The 26,337-nt window shown below is 37.0% G+C and overlaps 1 protein-coding gene and 1 non-coding gene across 2 annotated transcripts in view; both read right to left on the reverse strand.

Moving 5' to 3' along the window:
• Positions 1–1,709: 1,709 nt before the first annotated feature.
• Positions 1,710–26,337, reverse strand: part of DENND1B (DENN domain containing 1B) — a 206,294-nt gene continuing 181,666 nt past the window's right edge. Inside the window, exons 20-22 of the mRNA XM_049769751.1 lie at positions 5,334–5,410; positions 4,523–4,739; positions 1,710–2,882 (exon numbers count right to left, since the gene is read on the reverse strand). Coding sequence (XP_049625708.1) covers positions 2,349–2,882; positions 4,523–4,739; positions 5,334–5,410 — 828 coding nt within the window. The 3' untranslated portion in view covers positions 1,710–2,348. The remainder of the gene's footprint in view (positions 2,883–4,522; positions 4,740–5,333; positions 5,411–26,337) is intronic.
• On the reverse strand, positions 22,747–22,937 carry LOC126005388 (U2 spliceosomal RNA). Its single transcript, XR_007494496.1, has one exon. It is a non-coding gene; the product is annotated as a U2 spliceosomal RNA (small nuclear RNA).

Genomic DNA, 26,337 nt, shown 5'->3' on the forward strand with positions numbered 1-26,337 from the left:
GTTTGCCAATCAGTTAGAGTGACCATTTTTCTTCTATTTAAAATAGGTTTTCTTGGGGCTGGAGAGATAGCATGGAGGTAAAGCGTTTGCCTTTCATGCAAGAGGTCATCGGTTCGAATCCCAGCATCCCATATGGTCCCCTGTGCCTGCCAGGAGCAATTTCTGAGCATGGAGCCAGGAGTAACCCCTGAGCACTGCCGGGTGTGACCCAAAAAAAACCACAAAAAAAAAAATAGGTTTTCTTATATATGGAATTCTTTGATGAAGCATTCCAATAACGAAATGTCAAATTATGAATGAGTATGACTAGAAAAAAATTAACAAGAATCTTCAGTCTTTACATTTAAGCTAAAAATAATTAGAGACTTAAAATATAAGTTTATCTTGAAAGAAAAATAATTATGTCTACCTATAAGGTGAACAGCATTTATCTTTCTTATTAAGCAAGAACAAATAATTACCACCAATAAAATCTATTCATCTAACTTTTGGAATGCAGTTAAAATGATTTTCATTGCATCATTTTCATTAAAGATGATCAAATAAATACTTTCACCATGTTTTTAAATAAAAACTCCTTCTAGCATTCTTTTAAAACAAAATTATTTTTTGTAAATATCTTAGTCCTTATGAAATTCATAAATGCTTTTGCAAACATCTTTGTTTAAATGACAATTTAAAAATCATGATTACAGATTCTTGGAGTATTTGTGTTGAACATATTAATAACAAATTAATCATACTACCACAATTTTCACCCTCTTATTATCAACTGAGGTTATCATGAAGCAATGCATCCACAATTTCTTTTCTGATAAATTTCAAAGTTTCACAGTGAATGTAAGGGAAAAAAGACAAAACTCCATGTAGAACTCTGCTAAATAATGCAGAAACTCTACATGAAGGAGAAGAAAGCTGCCTACTCCTCAATGTGGGCTGTTTCTACTGGCTTTCTCTACAGGAAGAAGAGGAAGAGAAAAGAGAAAATGGAGAAAGGACCAGCCCTGAGCTATGCCCTCAAAGCCAACAACATCAGCATTCATGAGTCACAATAACAGTGTCCCACACTGAATGTGGCAGAGTGACAGTGGTACTTCACTCTGTTCCTTTTCTCCTAAGCCTATAATTCTAGTGAGATTATTAAAAAAATATTAGGCAAACTGCAATAAAGAGTACCATATAAAATATCAAACCAGAATCTTCAAAATTTAGCAATATCATCAAAAGCAAAGTCAGGAAAACAGTCACTACCAAGAAGACCATAAGAAGAACCAATAACAAAAATATAGTATCTTGACAGAGATCCTGGAACACATAAAGAAAAACTGAAGAAAGGAAAAAACTCAGGAAATTTGACTAACATGGTCAATATTGGTTCATTAATTGTAGTGAACGTACCACAGTAATATATTAATCATTGAGAAAATTGTGTGCAGGGGTACATGGGAACCCTGTATTTTAGAAACCATCAATCTAAAATCTTCAAACTATAAAGTCAAATATTTTAAAACATAAATTTAAGAGAGTGCTATAAGTATTTGGATAGAGAATTATTAATTTTAAAAGATGGGAACATTTTTATTATCAGGGCAGTTTATGTTTTATTTGGCTTTTGGTGGTGGACTTCTATCTAGTAAAGCAGAGACTAAAAAAAAATCATTTTTTCTGTGCGTCATTGTAAACAGATATAAATGTCATTCATTTCACACTGCAATAGAGTACTTCATATGTATGGCTCACAAATAGAGGCTAAGTTAGTACCTTCCATGGAGAAACAGAGAGCTTTTCACCTTGGAAAAAATATGATTTTTGTCCTTGATTCAACAAATAAAAAAAGGCATTATTGCTCTGCAGAACAAAACTTATTCATCAATATAAGTAAATTCATTTAATAAATTAAGGCAATTAGTGGGTTAACAGTTTCAGGCTAGTTCCGATAAGTTTTGGTATCTTGATGATTTCATGCTCAACTAGATTAATACTGTAGCTAACAGATATATGAAGGGGTTGTATATGCATACTTAGTTTAAATAAAATGAATGGCATTAAGCACCAAATACTGGGATATCAGATGATCAATACAGACTTCCAACATACATATTTTCTCGTACCTGGTTGAAGGGAACATTGAAGCATCAGCTTTACATGTGAAAATCAATGTAAATTATTTTCATACATATCACGAGATGACTGAATCAGGGAAATGATGTCTCAAATGAAAAAGAATTCTGAAAACGACAGTAAGCACGATCATTCCTACAAATAATCTGTTTACTGTAAAGATTACATAGAAGCCTAAAGTTATCTCCATCGAAGCTTGGATGCAAGTACCTAACTTCATTGCTGGATTAAGCTTGATTTTCACTTGTGTCCTTTGCGGATGTGTGTGAGTCCTGCTGGCAGGCAGGGGCTAGGTGACACAGGAATGCTACCTCCTGAAGCAGCCCAGCAGTCTCGGAAGTGTCTGCGTCTTGTGACTCTTCCTTTTCCCAAGGAACACAAGTCGAGGGGCGCTGCCCCAGGCTGGGTGTGGGCGCCTCGTCTGAAATCCGGCTTAGTGTTTCCTTCTGCTCTGCTTTCGCTTGGGTCTCCTGGGAAACTCGGGGCAAAGCTGGCTGGAAAGCCTCTCCCAGAGAGGAAGCTGCTGCCTTCCTCGCCAGGCTGTTCACATTGTCAGCGCTGAGGCTCTTTTCATTGTTCTCTTCTTTGAGCATGAACAAAGACTCCGTCAAACCACTAGAGGAGACCCGCTTCCGGGGAGATGGAGGCAGATGTGGGCCTAGTAGGGCGCTGTCGTCCTGCCCACGGTGCCACTTTCCTTGGTCTCCGGAACCACTGCAGAGCAGGGCCAGATTATTCTCACTAGGGGCGTTGGATTTATTCTGGAATAAGAAGCAAATTCAGGGGGGGGGGGGGGAATAAATTCATTGCATTACCACAGTGAGGATTTTTTTCCCCTTAATTTTAGAATTAATGATTTTTTCTCTTTTTTTCTTTTTTGTAGTCTGGGTTCATACTCAGCTGTGTGGCCCACAAGCCTACCTCTGTGTTCAGCGATCCTCCTATTGGTGCTGGGGGACCAAATGCTGGGGATCAAATTGGGGTCAGTCATGTGCAAGCAAGAGACTACACCCTGCCTACCACTCCAGCCCCAATTTCTTTCAGTCATATCCATAAATAAGTATAGCATGGACGCTAATTTGAATGCCTGCAAAGGGCTCTAATAGGCATGATGAAAGAACGTTACCGAGTTCTTACAACTCTCGTCTTTAAAATCTAAAATAGAAGCATTGGCCAGGATGTGGAGAAAAGCAAACTTTTCTGTAGACTGTTGGTGGGAGTGTACTCTGGGATAGCAGAGACACTGCTCAGTTTTGAAGCAGAGAGGGGGGGGAGAGAGAGAGAGAGAGAGAGAGAGAGAGAGAGAGAGAGAGAGAGAGAGAGAGAGAGAGAGAGAGAGAGAGAAGTTATTTGAACTATTTTATTTATTATTATTTTTAAAGAGCCAGAAAATATAGGTAAAACTATAAAGGTACATAAAATGTTTTAAAATCCCTTCCAAAGGAAAAAAATTGATACAGTTGCTAGACAAAAGAATTTTGATTAGTGATATAAGCAAGCTACCACAATTGGGTCATTGAAAGGAAAATAGAATACTTCTGATTATAAAAATTGTTAATGTTTAAATACGACATTTCTGAAATTTTTATACTTCTATTTGAATGTGTGACACCCCTATTATTTTTGCTTTGCTTTGTTTGTTTTGTTTTTGGGCCACACACAGTGATGCTCAGGAGTTACTCTTGGCTATGTGCTCAGAAATTGCTCCTGGCTCGGGAGACTATATGGAATGCTGGCGATTGAACCCATGTGTATCCTGGGGGAGCTGTGTGCAAGGCAAATGCCCTACTGCTGTGCTATTGCTCCGGCTCCAGACACCTTTATTATTTTTATACAGGTTCTTTATCATTACTATTATTATTATTACTTGGTTTGGGGGCAACACTCAGCAGTGCTCTAGGGTAACCATTGGTTTTGAGCTTAGAAATCTCTACTGGTGTGCTTGGGGAAACATATGGGATGCTGAAATCAAACTCAGGTCAGCCACATGCAAGACAAGTACATTACCTTCTCTACAAATGCTCTGACCCTGACATTTCTATTCTTTTTATTTTGTTTTGTTTTGTTTTGGGGCCACACCTGCTGACGCTCAGGGGTTATTCCTGGATATGTACTCAGAAATTGCTCCTGGCTTGGGGGGAGCATATGGGACACTGGGGCTTGAACCTAGGTTCGTTCTGGGTCAGCCTCATGCAAGGCAAATGCCATACTGCTGCATCACTGCTCTGGCTCCATTTCTATTCTTAATGTTTAAATTTTACATTAAGGCTTTAAATTTCAGAAAATTTGACCACTCTAATTGAGATTAAATATTCAAATGAACAAAAATGTAAGACCACATAACACATAAAAGTAAAGAACATTTTCATTGAATTTTATAAATTGAAAAAAATCAACTAACCGTAGGTTTATAATCAATATCTTCCATTGATCTAAAAAAATCCAAGCTCTTGGCTGCTGCCAGCTTTCCCTGATCTGAGCTGTGTATGCTCAGTGTATCAAGGATCTCTCCTAATAAGTCCATTTCACCTGAGTAAGGAGTCTTTACTCTGGTTTCAATAGAGTCATCACTTTCATAAAAATAAGAGGTACCTTCTTCTCCATCTTCAGAAGACAACCTGAAAAAAATAAAACAACCACGGAGTTGCCTGTTAGCAACCTGCTGCCTCTTACAATTCAGATTTTTAAACCAATATAATATTTCTGTTGGAGAAAATACAAAATTGACAATTAATTTATGGTCAGAATATTTATAGAGATGTATGTCATTTCAAATACTGGAAAACTTGAGAAAATGCATTAAAAATGAACAGAAAGCTGATGGTACTTAATCAACTTGGAAGCAGAAGCAGAGCTTTTCACCCAGTTTTATTCTATGAATATAGGATTATTAGTTCTAGAAACAAGATATATGCAAACTTCTTTGGGTTCATTTTTCTTTTGATGGTGAGCCTATTTCCCCTTTATCTTTTTTGCAGATTTTTTGGAAAGCATCACTCCTTCCCAGGCCAAGATATTTTAGGTGTATCTTCCACTACAAGTAACTTTCCTCCATGGGATTCCAGCAAACACTGGCTCCACCACAAGGGAGAAAATTTTGATTTCTAAGGGTGCACATTCTTTAAAATTTCTTTTGAAACTTAATACCCATGTCCTTAAATCATCCCAAGTAGTAAGTGCCACTTCTTAAAACACCAACACACACTACTTACTTGCTTGCTCTCTCCATGTCATCATCATCTTCACCATACACACCATCAAGGCTCTTCTGAGTTTTTTTTGTGATTGCCTAGAGACAGGAGCAGATGATAAATTAGTCAGTCTTTTTCATGACTTTCAAAGAAACAATAGAATTTTATAAATAATAACTTTTTTAAATATGAAGGGTTTTTGATATTACCCAAAATTCAAAAATAGGTCAGGAATAAGAGGAAGAAACCAGTTAATATTCATCTCAGCACTTACAAATGTAATTTTTCATTCTCCAATGGTTCTGGGGGTATAGGGGGTGAGTTTGTGTGTTTCTAATAAGCTCTTAGGTAAAATTAGTGCAGCTGGATCTTGAAGTTGGGTACTCAATAGAAAAGCTTTGAAGTAGATGTTTGATAATCTATCATTCCCTCTATAAATACTTCATAATATATTTTAATAGATTAAAAAACATAACCAGGATATCATGTCATGTATAACAAATTACTATTACTTTTTAATTTATTCTCTTTACAGATCATACTCCTATTCCCTTATTAATAATCCTAAATATTGTCTGGCTTATTAGAATCAAAATACCAACAAGATTAGTATAGCTAAGTTGATATATCTATGAAGTCTCTTCAGACAACTCTCAATTTATGTTGTCTTTCCTTAAGCAAAGTGTATCCTCTACTATTTGTATACTCTATGTTATTTTATCTTTATAAATATACCTATAAATTAGCAATTAAATTTTGAATGTGGTTGTATTCAATTTTTGAATTGTCTTTTTTTACATTGTTTTGGGCAAAAAAAAATATGTCCAGGGTGTTGATATGGCCATTTATTCTATCACATCAAAAGGCATATAACTTTTAGATGGCTCACCTTTTGTAAAACATTATCAGGAATCAGTTTGAATGACTGATTAATTCACTCTTAACTTCCTTATCATTTTTTTCACTTGATAACTTTAGCATCATGTGCTAAATTACTGGATAACCCCCATTGCATAAGTATGCTTTTCAAAAGCATCCCCTCTATATTTGCTGGTATTCTATAAAGAACTTTATCTTAACTATTTGGCTGTCCTAAATTGATATAGAAAAGTTAGGCTAAATCCTTTATTATTTCCTTTTATTTAAGGATTTTTCAGAGTAATGAGCAAATACCCTAACAAACTCTGAAGGTGTTCCATGAGGCTTTAAAACAATTAGCACCATTTACACACATTTCACATGGGTCAAATCAGCAAAGCTAGTCTTCTTGATGTCCAATCTGTCTCATCTTTGAATTATATCATAATTGTCTTTCAAAATAGTTTCTGCTTTAAAAATCATATCTTAAGACATCTTTACCAGATTAAATGATGCTAGGTAGTAAAAAAAAATAATAGGACTTTTCTTTTAAATAATCTAGTGGTGAGAAGGAATCATAAATAGTCTGGTACCTAACTATGGTTAGCTATGAAGAGAGTATTTTGTAGTGCATAAAAAGTACATTAGGATTCTTACAAGTTTCTTTGTATTTCAGCACATAAGAAACTTGTTAATTACTTTCACATAATAAAGATTAACATTTCCAAGTTCCTTTCAGTGATCTCAAGAAAGTGGTAAATTACGTGAATGGGATGAATACATGAAGGTATGGTAGGGTAAGGCTATACTTCTGGTGATAATAAAGCATATTGATAAATATGTCAAAGTACATGCTATATGCTTAAAACATATATACTTTAATAAACTAATAATCTAATCGCAATACTGTAAGTTCCATCTCTGATCAACACAGTTAACACTGAGTGCATTATTTCTGATGGAAAAACTATGACATAACTCACAAAACAGAAGGTAATCTTTTTGTTTCTGATGACAAATCATTATTATTTTACTGACCTCTAAAATAGCATTATTTGCAGCCAGGTATAAATCTTGTATTTTATCTTTTGCTTAAAAATGAAGGAAATCAGAAACCAGAGAGATAGGACAGCAGGCAGGGTGCTTGCCTTGCACATGGCCAACCCAGGTCTGACCCAGCACTCAGATAGTCACCTGAGCCTACTAGAAGTGATTCCTGACTATAGAGATAATAAAGAGAGACATATAGCAATAGAACAAAATTTGAGACATATAGCAATAGAACAAAATTTGTATGATTTGTGTATTCAGAGAAAAATATTTTATTTCAGACTTGGATAGAAAACCTTCAGTAATCTTACAGTTTGTAATGGGAAAGTTTCCAAAGGCCAGTAAACACACAGCATAAATCATTATTTGGAACTTTCTGAAATAAACACTGTCACTTATAAGATAGCCTACTTTTGGCAGCAAATGTTATATAAAGAATGAGTTATTATAAAATTTAAAAAACGAAGGAAGATAAAATATTCAACACTGGAAAAAAATGAGAAAAGGAGGGGAAAAGTTGATTTTTTGAAAAAAATCCTACAACTATTTCTAGTCCTGCTAAATGATATAGCATGGTAGCTGCACAAGTGAATCAGTTTATATCATTGTTATTTATCTGCCATTTTATATTTATGCTATATTTTCTTAATTTTTATTAAAAGGGATAGTTTCCTGGGGGCTTATAAATAGCACAACGGGCAAAGAAATCCCCTTGTACATAGTCATCCTGTGTTTGATCTCCAGCTCTCCATACAACCTTATCACTTCCAAAGGAAGTGATCCCTGAGTGCACAGTCAAGAATACACCATAAGCACTGCTGGGTATGACCCTCAAGTTTAAATAAATAAATAAATAAATAAATAAATAAATAAATAAAATGAAAAAGGGACCTCCGAATCTAAACACTAGTAATAGCCAATTTTCTTTGCTTTCTACCCTAAGAAATAAGATTTTTAAGACTGTTCTCACAACCTCAAACTTTAGGAAGGTGGTCTTTTCCTTGGATTAGGTTCTTTTCCCCATGTCTATGCCCACCACCATACCCAGTAATCTCATCTCCCAGATAGAATCACTTACTTCTCACTGCCCGCATTGTTACTTTTGTCAGAATTTCCCCTTTTCCTTCTCCCCTGGAGAAATTCTATTTATTCTTAAACACCTGACATGGAGATGACCTTTGTAAAGCCTCCACTTTATTGGGAAAGCAGCCATTTGGGTAGTTTTGTATTTGGCAAATACCTGGCCCATGTACCGTGAATCGCATTGTATTGTGTGTTCATGTGCCCTCCTGTACCACTACACTCTAAGCTCACCATGTGAGGGCTCCATGCCTCATTTTTTTTGTGTGCCCTTTGTGCTCTTTTGTGCTTCTCAGCAGGAAAAACTGTAGCCTGGGACATATTCCTCATACATGGAAAAGATCACATGTCTCTTTGGAGTTCAACCAGAGACCTATAACTTGATATAACTTGCTATAACACAAACACACTAGGAAGAAAGAAGCTGGGGCTGCAGCCACAAGCAAAGAAGCAGAGCATCACATTGCCATGGACTGTGGACCAGGGCATAGAAAACACCAGACTTCATGGGCACTAAAGTCTCTGGGGATGACTCTTTCACTAGAGAAGCACTAGCATGGGTCCCTGAAACTGGCTTCTGTGAGCCAACCATGAGCTGGGGCACAGTTTGATACTGTGTTACAGGCAGAGAATGAGTCAAGATTTGGGAAGGGGGCGGTGTCACATCAATGCCCAGAATTCTAGCAAGTTTGTTGTTACTAAGGATCCACATAGCAGCCCTTGGCTTGGAGCCCTGAGCAGAACTCAATTTCCAGTAACTGTAGCAGTCAGGGTAGCCCACAGAGCTCCTCCCCACAAACTGTCAGTGCCAAGCCACTGCCAGCACTGGAAACAAGTCAGGTTTGAGATTCTAGGGTGCCTCCTCATAAAAGAGCAGCGTCACATGGTGACCATGTGACCAGAAATTGTACCCCAATATTTGTGGCAGGGGAGGGGAGGTCAAGGTTCCTACCACTCTTGGCACTCCAGGAAACTACTTCCAGAATAAAGCACAAGGACAGCAGGTCCGAACATCTGGGTACCAAGTGGGGGGAATCTGAACCTCAGACACTGAGCTCCAACAGGGTAAGGCTGAGATAAACAAGTCTCATGGAGCATCGAGGAGCTTTCACCTGCATTCTCACCCAGAGAGGGCACTGGAAAACAAAACAAAATAAAAATAAAATAACAACAAAAAATCTGCCCATACCAGGGTCCTTAAAAAATAAAGTATCTCCCACATTGAACATTAATATGCAGTACTTCCTACTAAAAACAAACAGGCAAACAAACAACCCAAATACTTCCTATAGAATGACTAAGAAAAAAAATTCTTTAGAAATCAATCTTAGTTATACAGAAATGGTGATCCTCTCAGGCAATGACATTTTAAATAACTACTATGGAGCTAGGGATATGACTCAAAAGTAGAATGTTCCTAGTACCCCAAAAACTAAAATTAAAGTTTGAAAGCAAATCAGTAAGATGCCACAGATACACCTGTACATAATAAAATATTAATGAAATTAGAAGAAAATGTAGACGGGAAGTTTATATAAAAACTATTAAACATTTTCAGAGATTCTGCATTTAAAAAAATGCATGACTAGCATTGCAGTGTATATTGGAGATTATGAGCACACTTAAGTTCCTGGGCATGCCAGAGGTCACCGGTATGGTTGGAGGTGAGAGGCTAACTGGAGTGACAGATACATCTGAGGCTGTGCTGGAATTGTATATCAGCACCACATGGCCTTTCCACGCTGCCATGTACAGTCTGAAGACTCCTCAGCACCATTAAGTGAAGTTCTACTGATCCCTAATGAATCTTACTGCCAACCCCCACACCACCACTAAACTCTCAGGCTTCCTAGTCCATGTAACACTGAGATGACTCCCCAAAACAGAGACTGCTAAAGAGGCGCTCTCTCCACACAGACATCTACACACAAAAGTTCTGTAGCAACTCAAATGAAAGAAAAAAGAAATCAGATTTAGGAAAAATAAAGAAACCCTTCAAGATTACAGTAGAAAACTTAAAGAAAAATTCAAGAAGGTGAAAGAAGACAGAAAGAGAGAAACTATAAAGAAATAGCTGAGAACTTCTGGTCCAAGAAAAGAACTAACCACATTAGTTCAGAAATTTGAAAGAACACCCAAATTTTAAAATGAAAAATAAAATAACCCAAAAACTGTACCATTGTTTCCCAAAATAGGTAATAACCACATCTGGTGGTGCTGGAATGATTGAAGGGGTATGAAAGCACTACGTATGGCATGCTTTGAGGACTTTCCATTTTTCTTTTAAAAAGAGTATATTTTCAGGGGTCACTGAGTAAATTTTTTTCTAAACAGGGGGCAGTATACCAATTACTTTTGATAACCTCTGATCTCTATCAAGATACATCACTTAAATAATTAAAAGCCTCTGATAAAGAAAAATATTAAAGGCTGCCAGCAGAGAAAATACAATGACGTTGACAGGCCTTCATTATATTTACCAGTAGGTTAGAAGAGAATGCACTGATACTTTTACTTCCACCAATCCCCAATAAGATAACCCAACTTAACCAGGAATAATTCATCCTGTAAAATTATCAAATATGATGGATAAAGGTCTTCCCAGGTAAACATGTGCTAATAAAGTTTACCACAAGAGACCTGGACTACAAGAAATGTTGAATAGAGTTGGAAAGCAACTGAATGCAAAATCTCAAATATGGTATTTAATAATAACTGAGAAGCAGAAACATTCAAACAAACAAAATAAGGGAGAAACTCAACAAGAGGTAGAAATAGGTCAGAAGGTGCTTAATCTAAAGGCAATGAACTGATATTAACACACACAAAAATGACTGTCTAATACACATATGTCAAATACATATAATCTTCATGAAAACCACAAAATTCTTGATCAAATCAAAAGGCAGATAGAAATTCATGGAAAATAAAATGAGAAATGTTAAACAACCAGAAAACAAATGGCAGAATGGTAGTAGTAAAGTCTCACAAGTCAATACCATCCTATATGTGGATGGTCTGAATTCATCAATAAAAATAAACAAGCCAGAGGTGAGAGAAAAAGTGCCAGAGGTAAGCTGCCTTCCTTGCACCTAGATTCAATCTCTGATATCCTATATGGACCCCTGAGTTCTGTTAGGAGTAATCCCTGAGAACAAAGCTAGGATTAAACTCCTAAGCACCACTAGGTGCTCTACCTCTGCAATGGGCTGAATACATTTTTAATTTCATAAAAAATTAGGATTCATCTATATTATACATACAGGAAAGTCACATACTCTCAAAGGCAGAATAATAATAAAATATAGATTCAATATTTAAACCAAAATATGGCATAACTGCTATACATATATTTGATAAACTAGACTTTCCAGTTTAAAGAAATAAGAGACAAAGATGATCACTATATAATGACCCAGGGCACAAAATCATTCAAGAATACATTAACTGTAACCAACATCTATGCATCAACACAGGTATGCCTAAACAGACCTAAATCAAGTCAGATGGTAACAATAGAGGCTCTCAACATAATTTTTTTGTTTTTGTTTTTGGGTCACACCTGGCAGCACCCAAGGATTCCTCCTGGCTCTACGCTCAGAAATCGCTACTGGCAGGCTCGGGGGGACCACATGGGATGTCAGGATCTGAACCATCATCCTTCTGTATGCAAGGCAAACACTCTACCTCTATGCTATCTCTCCAGCCCCTGTCAACATAATTTTTACAACAATGAATCAGACACCCAGACAGAAAGTCAGTAGAAAATAATGGCTTTAAGTAAAATAATTGGTCAGAAATAGTGAATAGATATGTATGTAAATTTCAAATCTAAAATATATTTTTCTCAAATATACATATGTTCACTCATATGCTTAGAAACAAAAACAGCCTCAGCATATATGCAGGCCAAAAGCATATGAATCATCTCTGACCACAGGAATGAAACTAGGAATCAAGCCCTAATGGAAAGCTATGAAGCAAAATCAAAAGCAAAAACAATAAAACCAAGATAGAGAATAAATATACTCTCTTTTTTTTCATCTGTTGTCAGACAAGCCTTTTATGAAGGGTACCTCTAAGGTGGAGGTGGGGGCTCAAGGTCACTCCAGGCAATACTTTGGGGTCAGGTACACTTCCAGTGGTGCTCAGGGGGACTAAGGTTGTTTCCAGTAGTGCTGGGAGTTATAAGGCCATACCTTACTGTGCTTAGAGCCATGCAGTTTCTGGGACAGAACAAAAAGCATCAAAGGCAAGTGTTCCAACATGTAAGCTATGTCCCTGATCTCTTCATGCTTCTAAGGCATTCTTTAGTAAATGAATAATTTAAGATTAAATACTGTCTGGAAAGTAATGTATATGAAAAAAACTAAGCTATCCAAACCTATGGGATATAGCAAAATGTTATTAAAAATAAAATGTAAAAAGCTAGAAAGTTAGTACAGTCGTTATGCAGCTGGTCTTGCATGTGGCTGCCACTAATTTCATTCCTAGCAACACATCTAGTACCCTGAGCACTACTATCCTGAGGAGTGGTCCCTCATCTCAGAGCCTCTATAGAAAGTCCCTAAACACTGCTAAGGTGTGATACCAAAAATAAATAATAATAATAATAAAGATGAAAAATTCATGGGAATACAGGCCTATACCAAAAAGAAGAAAAGTCTTAAATAAACAATCTATCTTTATATCTAAAGGAACTAGCGGAAGAAGAACAAATTAAACCAAAAATCAATAGAAGGCAGATATTAATCAAAATCAGAATGGAAATCAGTGAAATAGAAACTTAAACTACAATATAAAACATGAAAGAAGTCAAGGTTCTTTCAAAGAATAAACAAAACTGATAAATCTAAAAAATAGGCTCACTGAGGAGAAAATAAAGAAAAAGAAAACTTTAATTAAAGGAATCAAAAATAAAAGAGGCAAATGTACAACAGAGACCATAGAAGAACAAAAGATCAGACAGAATCGAGGCACTGGTGCCCTGACCAACAAGCAAGAACTTTAGCAAGTCCAGATAGTAGTCAGGAGAAAATAGCCCCCCCCCCATTTATACATGTTGACTGACACATGTGGTGGGCAGGGCAGCTTCTTGGGCTTAGTTCTCTAAGAGATGCTGATAAAAACTTTAGGAGATATTGTAATGAAAATTTTCAGAAAAAGGTAAATTCTGTTGCCTGAGAATGACAACAGTGCATGGTGCTATGTGGGCAAAGCAAAGACAAGGAGGTTATACAGTTCTGGCTTCTTTTTTTTTTTTTTTTTTTTTTTTTTTTTTTGGTTTTTCGGGCCACACCCGTTTGATGCTCAGGGGTTACTCCTGGTTAAGCACTCAGAAATTGCCCCTGGCTTGGGGGGACCATATGGGATGCCCGACGATCGAACTGCGGTCCTTCCTTGGCTAGCGCTCGCAAGGCAGACACCTTACCTCTAGTGCCACCTCGCCGGCCCCTGGTTCTGGCTTCTTAAGCTTTTCCATTCATCATCCATTTTGCCCAAGAAAGTTTTACTCAACAATGGAAATACAGCTATATGAAATGGCTATATAAAATCAATCATTTACCAATAATAAGGTATAAAGAAAAAAATTTTAAGACATTCCCCATTGTCAGGGGACTATAGTATATAGGCCTGTGATCTGCATTTTTAAGAAGTTAAAATAAATTGACATTTGGTTACATTTAATCTAGATCTTATGTCCTCTTTTTAGTGACTACGGACTGACTTAGTGGTTATGATGATCACAAGTGAGGAAATAGGCAAGAAAATCATAAAAGACCCTGAAAAGACAAAAAGAATTGATGTTCTTTCAAAGGAATATTGGATACTGTCTAGCACAATTCTTTGCAGCCACCAGTCCACAGATCTGTGCCAGCCCACTGGAATTTCTTGCCTAGCTATAAAAAAAAAGTTGCCTCTTAGCATACAGTATACCCTATTTTAAATATTGATAGATAAGATGAACATATTTTAATTGTATATAATGATTCTTATGTCTGACTTAGAAGTGTGCAAAATAGTCTTTTTGTCTCACTGATCTTCATGTATAAAAGTGTTGGGAACATTTAGCATTTCTTTCCAGGGTTACCTGATACTTGGGATATTGATGTTATTAATTTTCTTTATCTATAATGCTAAAGAGATTCAAGTTAACCTTTGGAGGAGATGGAGTAACAGTCCAGTGGATAGGACATTTGCCTTGCTTTAGGACAACCAGGATTTGATCCCTAGCATCCCATAACTTCTCTTGAGCACCACCAGAAATAATTCTGAGTGCAGAGCCAGGAGTAACTCCTGAGCATTGTTGAGTGTGGTCCAACAATTCAACCCACCTCAACCCAACCAAACCTTACAGTTAATCTTGAGGAAATATTGGTATTGAAAATGCTTCCTACTCATAAATATATCAGTCAAGTTTGTCCTGTGCATATGCAAGTGTTGTAGAGTGACAGTGATGGTTCTGGTATCTGTTAACATGCACAGTTCAGCACTTCTGACTGAGGGTAGTGCAATTATGTCAGATTTTTTTTTACATTTTATAAGTTCTCTCATTATCTACTAAAGTCATACAAAATAACTCTTTCAATAAGGCATTACTTTTTTTTTGTTGTTTTGTTTTTGGGCCACACCCGGCGGTGCTCAGGGGTTACTCCTGGCTGTCTGCTCAGAAATAGCTCCTGGCAGGCACGGGGGACTATATGGGACACCGGTATTCGAAACAACAACCTTTGATCCTGGATCGGCAGCTTGCAAGGCAAACGCCGCTGTACTATCTCTCCGGGCCCTATAAGGCATTACTTTTTTACAGATAAATTAATATTTCTCTACATAGTAAGTAGTTTCTATTGAGTACTTGAATTAATTCTTTAAAAAATTAAGAAAAATATGTAGTGCAAAAAAGAGAATATGAATTGATCACTACTGCTAAGCATTGTCAGTGTTCTTGAGACACAGAAGAGTGTTACATTCATCCACCATCTAAAAAAGGTGAAAGAAACATCATCCACAGGCCAGGCATGAGATTATATGCTACAAACCAAGAATCTGCTTATATTGTTCTCAGGGATAACACATTCAAAAATGGAACAGTCATTAAACCATACAAGTTAACTGTTTATTTTTAAAAAATAGTAAATTTATTTAAGTACCATGATTACAAACATGTTTGTAGTTGGGTTTCAGTTATAAAAAAAAAAAAAAACACCATCCCCCTTCACCAGAGCAACCTTCCCAATGCCTCCCCAGCCCCCACCTGCATTCAAGACAAGACATTCTATTTCTCTCACTCACTACCATTGTCATGATAGTTGTTCGTGTAATTATTTCTCTAACAAGCTAACTGTTTAATTGTGTCTGTGATATCTTGGAAACTGGGATGACTACAAGATCTATGACGTAGTGCAGGATGTGAAGTTTCAAGACCATTAAAAAGATGGTGATAAGAGGAAACAAAGTACACAAAACCCCTTTGGTGAAAAGATCAGGGCAAACAGAGTGGAATCAAAGACAACTATGGGTTGTAGACAACTATGTAGGTTAGAATCATTTTGGTACTCAGAGATTTCAAGGGGGCTCATTAATCTTGTAGTAACCCTTTGGGTCACTAGATGGCAGTTATATACTAAGGCAAAAGGTTGGGTTCATTCAAATTGGTAATGGATTTTTAAGAAATAGTAGATGAGCAGGCCCTGAGAGATAGCACAGCGGCGTTTGCCTTGCAAGCAGCAGATCCAGGACCAAAGGTGGTTGGTTCGAATCTCGGTGTCCCATGTGTTCCCCCGTGCCTGCCAGGAGCTATTTCTGAGCAGAAAGCCAGGAGTAACCCCTGAGCATTGCCAGGTGTGCCCCCCCCCCAAAAAAAAATAGTAGATGAGCAAAAGTGTGGGTAAGGAGGGCCAGAGGAAGTCAACAGATCCAAGGCTCACAGGTCTAATGATAATGGAATATAAGAGAAAGTGACTTAATGCTTTTGGTCTCGTGTTTTCCAACAGATATTTAAGATCCTCTTGAAAGCCACTATTTACAACCCTAGAAATAAGGCAGCACTTCTGGGTGTCACACAGCATTAAAAATTAATAATTAATAAAATATATTAGTACCTCTTTATTTCATTTATGTTCCTAAAGTACATACTATATACCTTCTACTATTTCCCATGTTGTGGGGCAAAAGAAAAAGATGCTCTTTACCAGCTTGATGAAAATGTTCTAATAATGAAAGTGAAGGAGGCAAATTATAAATGCTTCCTGTGAAAATAATTTAATCCAAGGTTTGATCATCAAATAAAAATGTATGTAAATATATTAACACTGATCATAGTTAATGTTACATTTCTTTTTTTGTTTTGTTTTGATCAGATACTCAGGGCTTACTCCTGACTAAGCTTGGGATCACTCCTGGCAGGGATCTGGGCAGCCAAATTCAGTGCCATGAATGAAACCTGAGTCAGCTGTGTGCCAGGAAAATGCTGTAACCATTGTACTATCTATCTAGCCCCAAAATTATAATACTATTCATAATTCAGCTCAGCTAGCAGAATAACACAAATTGCAAATATATACTATAAATAATGGTAAATTTTGTAATCGGCGAAAAAGATAGACTTTTTTCCTTGTTTTATTTGTTTGTTTGTTTTTTGTTGTTTTTTTTTTAAGGACTGGAAAGCACTGGCGGGACTTAAACCACCAGAGGTGATTGGTTTCAAAGCAAAGCTTTGTGACAGCGAAGTAACTGCTGGGCTAAGGCCAGTCCAAAGGTATAGACACTTGTAAATGGAATGAGACTGATTTAGAGAAAACATTAATGATACTTCTTTTTAGGAGTGTCCCCCAAAAAGGTATAAAGGAGCAGCAAAAAAAAAAAAAAAAGAAAGAAAGAAAGAAAGAAAACTACTAGCATTTTCATTTCTCTTGAGAATCCTAATTACATAAGAAGGGCACAGTTTTAGGTACAAAACCAAAAATAAAACAAATAAGCAGGGGGCCAGAGCAAAAGCACTGTGGTAGAGCATTTGCCTTGCATGAGGTCAACCCAGGATGGACCTGGCTTTGATCCCCAGTCCCCAGCATTCCATATGGGTCCCCTGAACCTGCCAGGAGCGATTTCTTAGTGCAGAGCCAGGAGTAACCCCCTGAGCACCGCTGGGTGTGGCCCAAACACCAAAAAATAAACAAACAAAATAAAATGCACACAAATAATCAGATTTTTATATTTTGTTGATATGCACAATTTACAGTGCTGGTCTCAATTTTTCCAATTGCATCAAGGGGTCAGAAAAGTAATACAGGGCTTGAGGCAGGTGTCTTTCATGTGGCCAACTCTAACGATGCCCAGAAACACACGGTCCCCAAGCATATTGGGATACAGCTCTGGAGACACCAGAACACTATGGGTTAGCCTGAATAATTCCCTGCTCCACACAGTTCAAAGAGCATTAGATTCTCAGACCTTTGCTGACAGAAAATCACTGACCTTTTGGGAGACCCATTCCACAAAGCATAAACCATTATAAACCGGTCAATAGGTAACACATCCTCAGGCTCTGACTGAGTTCAAGGCAGTTAAAAATAGTCAATGAAATTTTGCTCGAACAGAAATGCTATACATATAGTGCATATTGAACACTGGTGACAATTCACTAATGATTTTTGTGCAGTAAAGGATGCTTACCAAAGAGGTGGTAAATACTATATTAGTATCAAAAGAAGCTTATTAGCATGGAATAAAATGTCTTAGCAAAGCTCTCCTACCAGAATACAGATGCAGAATGTCCAAGTCCAAAAGAACTAAGATTTTTTTATTTTTATTAAAAAATTTTTAGTTTATGGACCATATCTGCCAGTGCTCAGGGGTTAGTCCTGGCTCTGCACTCAGAAATCACTCCTGGCAGGAAAGGGACCATATGGGATGCCGGGGATCGAACCAGACGGAGTCTGCTTTTGTGCAAGGCAACTGTCCTACCCATTTATAATATCTCTCCGGCCCCAAGCACTGGGATTTTAAAGATACTTCAGAAATAAAATGGCTTTCCAAAATTATTAGGAAAAAAAATCAAAGCAGGTTTCCTTTCTTTCCACTGATGGTGCTTTCCGGAAAGCAGGATGGCGAGAACCAGATTCCCAGAACATTAAGGGCCTGACCTTGCAGTTGCCATTTGGGTCACTAGATGGCACAGTAGCACCGGCGGCGAATAGGGCACCGCAGGGCCCAGGCTGCGCCACACCGGCAGTTCCCAGCACTGTCTTTGTGAATGGTCAGTCAGAGAATCACTGTGAAGGGCCCGAGCACCTCTAGGGAGGCCCATCGCTCAAAAAAAATTTTTTAAGGTAAATTAATAGATGAAAAAATGACTGTCACACATTTTCAGGCTCAGCACCCTGGACTGTGCCCACATGAAGCGAGCCCCTTCCAGGAGGTGCCAGGGACTGGTCCCAGACTGCAGCTTATTGGGCACTCTTCTCTCCAGCCCCCAAAAGTTTTCAAAGTGACTACAAGGGCTAGAATGATAGTACATAGGGGATGGCTCTTAAATTGCATGTGACTGCCTTGGGTTCGAACACTGGCGTCCCATATGGTCCCTCATACATTGCCAGGAGTAATTCATAAGTGCAGAGCCAGGAACCCCTGAGGATCACCATGTGTGCCCCCAAAGACCAACCAACCAAACAAACAAATATAAGTGATCATATGAAGCAAAAGAATAGGACCCTTCCCAGTAAAGGACAGAAAAGGTCACTGCTGAGGAAGGGGTGTGGATGCTGCTATAACAGGACTTAGGGATCCTGAAGGGAAAGGGAAAACCCTGGAGCAGCACTTTCCAGGTTTCTCAGAGCTCTGCACTAAGCACAGGTGGCAAGTCACTACAGGGGGGTTGTCATGGCATCATACTGCCACCCAACCTGTTAAATACTCAACTCCTAACCTGTGAGGGACTTGACCTCTGGCACCAATGACACTCCTGAGGGAGTGACTTGCTTATTTAGGGGTATAAGTACCTCTTAACTGATTCCCATTTTAATACTTGGGGAATGAACTATTCAAGACTTTAGACATAAGAGTCCAAAGAAAATTAAAAGACAGACAACATGAACAAAGTGATGGGATGAAGCAGAGAGAACAAATTTATTAAAAGATTGAATTGAATTGACTGGATAAAAACATGTATGCAAACAAACAAGAATAAAGTTATCAAACTTTATGAGAAATTAATAAAAAAAAACACTCTAACAGATATTTCTATAGACAAGAAACTACCAAACTTATTGCTCTACTAGTATTTTTTCAAGAAATGAATCACTGAGCACCCATTGGCAATCTGCCTTCTTCAAGCAAACAAACAGAAAATGGCCACCCATTGTTTTCAAGTGTACAACAGACCTCTGGGCCATTCCAGGGCCACTAGATATTGGGAAATAATATAAACTCGCAAAACATTCAAATGTACATTATTATCCCAAATTATCTACAGTCAATAAACTTTCTATCTGAATTCCAGTGCTGTTTTCAATTGATCTGGAAACACAAAGGATTCCCAGTACCCAAAGCAATTCTTGAAAAAGAACAAATCTAGAGATGTTACACTTCCTGGGTGAATCTAAATCACAAAGCTACAGTTATCAAAAAAGTATGACTATATTGCACAAAAAGACACAGGAATGAATGAAATGGATCAAGAAACTAACAATAAACTCAGACATGCACAGTCAACTAATGTTTGACAAAGGAACCAAGAGTAGTCAATGGTGAAATGTCAGTCTCCTCAACAAATTATGCTGAGAAATAGGATATTCACATGCAAAAGTAATGTTCATGTTATACTATTAACAAAAAAACGAGCTAAAAAACTGTAAGGACTACGGCCTGGAGAGATAGCACAGCAGTGTTTGCCTTGCAAGCAGCTGATCCAGGATCTAAGGTGGTTGGTTCAAATCCTGATGTCCCATATGGTCCCCCGTGCCTGCCAGGATCTATTTCTGAGCAGACAGCCAGGAGTAACCCCCTGAGCATTCTGGGTGTGGCCCAAAAAACAAAACAAAATAAAAAACAAACAAACAAACAAAAAACTGTAAGGACTTGGGGCCAGAGCAATAGCACAATGGTAGGGCATTTGTCTTGCACATGACCAGTCCAAGATTTCCGGCATCCCATATATTTTCCTGAGCCTGCCAGGAGCAATTTCTGAGCACAGAGCAAGGAGTAGGCCCTGAGCACCACAGAGTGTGATCCAAAAAACAAAAACAAAAACAAAAAAACACAAAACTAAAAGAACTTAAAGGTAAGAACTGGAGACGGACTGTTTTTTATTTTTTATGACATTCACAGAATAAATAGCAAAATGAAAAATAAACAAATGAAACTATTAAATTATAAAGCTTTTGAATAGCAAATTTAAGAATCAACAAAATGAAGTTCCTTGAAGAAAGAATGCAGTGGATACAGTATGAGCTTGCACACAGATTCAGTCTTGGTGATTTTAAGGGGCTGTCTGAACCCCACCAGGAGTGATCCCTGAAAATAGAGCTAGTAGTAAGACCCAAGAACTACTCAAAGTGGCCCAAAACACAAACAAGAAAAATTTTAAATGAAACAATAACAAAGCCAACCTATAGAATAAGGGAAATTTTGCAACTCACAATTCAAAAAGGTTTTAATCTCTGAAATATTTAAGAAACTCATATAATTTCATATAATAGCCGATTTTTAAAAAATGGACAGTTTTAAATGGACAATTTTCCAGAAGACAGAACAATTACTCTAACAAGTATGTACCACCATCAGGAAAATGCATAAAGTTATTAAATTATTTGAAATTTTGCTGACAGTTTCAATACTTAATCATATAAAAGGCTTCTTAACACACAACTAATTTACTATATTTCAGTAAAGCAGAATTGGATTCCTATGTAAAGATGACAGAGGTTAAACAAATATGCAATTAAAATTTTAACATTCATGAACATAACCATAATATATTCAATCATCTGAATAAACTATGCTTTTAAAAAGACTGCAACTAAGGATTAAAATATCTGATGTGTAAAAAAATTACAAACTGGATTTCTTTCAGTGTGCTGTATTAGCATCAATAGAATGTAATAAATGCAGAATATAAAAGTGTAAGTGTAAAAATTCTTAAAATGGCTTTTGTGTTGAAAGTAGTAGGAATATTAACAGAAGCTGAACTAAATTTACGTTTTAAGGCATCACCTTACAAGTGTTAAAGGCATTGGAAAAAGGAAAAGACAAAATATACTTCGGCAAACTAACCGGCACTATTACAAATGTTGATAAAGCCAGATAGAAATTCTAGGGAAGACTCTAAACTTGTACTTTCTGAAGAGGTATGGGGGTACAGACTAACAGAAGATCCTTACATATTATTCAAATATTTTAAGCTCTATATTACAAAATGACAATTTGCACCAGACTCAAATTCAGTTCTGATTTAACATAGTCATTTTACTTACAATGATAATATAAAAAAGAAGCATTTTGGGGGCTAGAGTGGAGAGGATACTTTCTTGTGGTGATCCTGCAGGATTCAATCCCTGCAACACATTGGTTCTCAGAATACTACCAGGAGTGATCCCTGAGTCCAAAGCCAGGGAGCCAGGAATAAGCCTTAAGTACCACAATGTAAGTCCCAAAATCCAATAAATAAGTAAATAAAAAATGAAAAGAAAAACATTTTAACTTAAAGGTATATCATATATTTAACAAATTTATATAAGCCTATTATCAATTGTGTCTGTTACTTTCTTATATAAATTGTCATCCAACTGAATAAAATTACGTCCTGACCAGTGACTAAAAGAAGTTAATTTTGAATTATTTCTTTAATGTAATCTTCTTGAAAAACTTCATGGTACTACAAGTGCCTAGATGTTTTAAGAGACTATTCTGAAAGGTAAAATGTGTGCATCACTGTAAACTGTTCAGTGTTGTCTTCATTCAAGGAAAGAAAGTTTACAATGAATCCAATAGAGGGCACCCTTGTAATCTATAATATATGGGTTAGGGCATAGATTTAGCTATAATCGAATTTGACACATTGAGTGTTAATATTTCAAGTGGGAAACTACAGTATAGAGAGAGGGGTACTTTCTTTGTAATTAAAAATATGAGACCCATATTTTTTTGTTTTTGTTTTTGGAGACCACACTGGCAGTGCTCAGGGCTTACTCCTAGAATTAGTGGGGGAATTTATCAGATGTCAGAGTTAAAACCTTGATCAGCTGCATGCAAGGAAAGTGCCCTGCCCACTACATATCTCTTTGGCTCTCGAACTCACAAATTTGAAACAATAATAAAAAGATCACTTTTATAAATTCACTGTACAGATTACAGTAAATCTACGCTATGTGCAAAAGTGACTTTGGAAAATAGATTGATAAAGTGTGGGCATCTTTTTTTTTTAAGTATGGGAATCTTTTTTTTTTTTTTTTTTTGGTTCACCATTCCTGGAGGTACTGCAATACCAGGTCGATGCGTGGAATGGACGGAGCAAGCTCCTATTCCAGTTCCTAGTGCCAAAAATCCATTTAATATATTGTCGTCGGATAGACGACGTATCAGATATTAAACTGATAAGAACAGATACTACACTTGATCTTAGCCAAAAGGCCGAGAAGCGATAAGTATGGGCATCTTTTAATAGAAATACATTCATCTGGGGCCAGTGAGGTGGCGCTAGAGGTAAAGTGTCTGCCTTGCAAGCGCTAGCCAAGGAAGGACCACAACCGCAGTTCCATCCCCCCGCATCCCATATAGTCCCCCGAAGCCAGGGGCAATTTCTGACCGCTTAGCCAAGAGTAACCCCTGAGCATCAAATGGGTGTGGCCCAAAAAGCAAAAACAAAACAAAACAAAAAGAAATACATTCATCTAACTTATTTCAAAACTATCTTATCCTATGAAATAATAAAATTCCTTATCACTTCATCAACATTTTAGATAACTGTGTACTGAGTTACAAATGATGTTTCAGAATGAAAAAAAAGGTTTTTTCTGATTATGATTTAACAAAACTTGTTTTATTAATTTATGTAAAGCACCCTTTCTAATTATCTGTGCTTTCTTCTTTTTATACATATTTCTCTGCCCTCATGCCACTCTCAATTATCTTTCTCACACTGTGATTTACAATCACCTTTTTCTTGGCTAAGAAAAACAAATGGCTACTTCTTTCTTCAAACAATGATTAATCCATTTCTTTCTTGACTAATAAAACATATCTACTCAATAGCATGTATTTTTTTCAAAGATCTTCACAAATGTCATTTTCTGAAATTCATAGTATGTCACCTGAGCAAAAAACTGTCTTTAGTTATATTCATTTTACTCCTAAAGTCCGCTGAATTCCAATGAAGAAAAATATGTCAAAAACACATTTTATAAATTACCTCCTACTAGGTAGGTGTAAATATCCTATCAATGATTACTTTTATTAAAGATACGTAATTTAAAGAATCTAAGTTTTTACCTTAAAATTACATAGAAACATTGATTTCATCAACTTAAAATATGAGATTTATTATGCTAAAATGTAAACCACATGATTACTCACATTTTTAAGAGCATGTTTACATACTTGGATTTTAAGTCTTGGTTCAGATAAAACAAGACTAAAATTCCCTACATGCAAGTCTCTAATTATCAACTTAGGAGCACATCTTCAAAGATCAATTTCTATTACTCATCAATAACAAAATGAGCTCATCTATTAGGTCGGTTTACAAACCACTAAGATTCAAAGACTCAGTAATGTTTCATTTGGATTAATGCATTATCACTTAGTGTAATGGATAAAAGTAGAAAAATAACAGACCAGTTATTGTCAACCTCTGAACACCTGTGAACCATTCTCCATGCCTATGGCTGCAAGCCTTTAACTCTGATCAAAGGACATGCAAACACCATCCTTATTAATGTATCTAAAAGATAACTATTTTTTTTGGTTTCTTTTGGGGGTCCACACACATTTGGTGCTCAGGGGTTACTCCTGGCTATGCACTCAGAAATCATCCCTGGCTTTGGTGGGGAACCATATGGGACACCGGGGGATTGAACCACAATCTATCCTGGGCTAGCCCTTGAAAGGCAGACTCCTTACCTCTAGCACCACCTCTCTGGCCCCTATTTCTATTTCAACCTATTTGTCTGTCAATATAGTTTATAAAGAGTTAATAAGCCCCACTAATTTAATGGTACTTGGTCTTAGTAGAAATTTTAACTACAAAATATTCTACTTCTACGTGTATTGGGGTGGAAGTCTTGACTTCAAGTGTACTTAAAAATCAGTGCCATGCTTAAATCAGAATAAAATGGAAAAATTATTCCATTCCAATTTGCCTGGTCAGGTTTTATATAATTGGGTTGCAAATAAATCTTGGAAGACTGCGCTGTGCCGCCATCATGAAACAGTTAAGAGTGAAATATTTGCCCGGGTTTTAATAGGGTTTAACAACAAAAAGCTTCCTCCCTTCACTTTCACTAGATTGTACTGTAGTGGTTATGCCTTGCTTAGGGCCATCCATCTGTTAATATTGACTGTGACACAGCTATGTGCCTGTATGCGGCTCACTAGTCTGCTCCAGTCGGGGCATATGTGTGTGAATGTGCGTGTCTCATGCAGGTACATACTATACTCCCTAAAATAAATAGAAAAAGCTCAGGTACACACTCTACTCACTAAAATAGGAAGAAGGGGCTGGGACTGAAAAACAGAAAAAGAACTTTGATTGTTACAAATTTTGCCTACTTATTAGGGGATTTTAATATGTTTATAAGAGTATATTTTATATTAATTTTTATAAGAGCATGTTTTAAACTATAGTTTTAGCTGACACATAATAGTCTAAACCTTTTCCACCAAGTCTATGGTATTTTGTTTTAAAATAATGTTGACGAAAGAGGCTTGCGAGCAAGATGAAAGCAGTTCTGTACCAGACCCAGTGGCGCTATTCTCCCTGGACCCCACTGGCCCTGTTTTCAATAAACCCGGAGGAAGAGCCTCTCCCTGGAGTCCTGTTAGGCCAGGGCTGCTGCTGGAACTGTCATCCTCACACAAAAGGGAGAAGGGCTGGGTTTTACAAATGTGAAGCCTAATTGGGAGAGCTTCATGGCTGTACCCCTGACATTTATTTAAGCCTCATCAACAAAACAGGACATAACCATACTAATTAGCAGACCAGCACACAAATCACTATTTGTTGCAGGGTGGATACAGATTTCCCACTCTTGTCTAAAGACAGGCTAAGGAAGGGCTTCAAATAATACACACTTTTGTTTATTTTTTTCTAGGTTGTGACACTTAATTGTTTTTTTTTTAACTCTGAAATATGTTCTCAGAATTTAAACTGTCATTGTTTTGAAATCCAAATGAAAATAGAGTTCTTCAACTGACACAGGCCCAGACAGAAACTAGGTATTTTAAATGACCAAACCAAACTCCTGAAGTAGATCAGCAAATGGCCTATGGATTGAAATCATGAAGTTTGTAGTCTTAGGTAATATCACAAAAAATAAAGTCATATATTTGCCATATTACAAACAGAAATTCCTTGGCACATAAGTTGAGTATTCCCTTTAAAATTAATCTGGAATCTGAAGTCAACCCTTGTTAAGATGAACACAATTTTTAGGGTGTTTGATTCTTTAAAGACCAGGTACTTGTGACTAATCTGGACAAGAACTACCAAGGGAAAAGGAAGTCAGAAAGTGCTGGAGCTATAGAGTCCTAAACCTAAGGGATAGCTTGTGTCAATTGCAAAGCACCTAAGAGGCTATCTTTTAGCAGATATTTTGTACACATTATCTATAAAGTCTAGAGCATCCCAGAAAAGAAAAGGAATTCCCTTTTTTTACCTTTTTAAGGGGAGTGCATCCTGTTGTGTTCAGGCATTCCCCTTGACTCTGTTTTCAGGGGACCATATGCAGAGCAGGGATCAAATTCTGATTAGTTGCTATGTAAGGTAAGTACCCTACCCACTGTACTACCTCTCTAGTCCCAGAAATGCATTATTTGTTCTTTAAAC

The sequence above is a fragment of the Suncus etruscus genome, chromosome 3, assembly GCF_024139225.1.
Source record: "Suncus etruscus isolate mSunEtr1 chromosome 3, mSunEtr1.pri.cur, whole genome shotgun sequence".
In the NCBI taxonomy this organism is placed as follows: Eukaryota; Metazoa; Chordata; class Mammalia; order Eulipotyphla; family Soricidae; genus Suncus; species Suncus etruscus.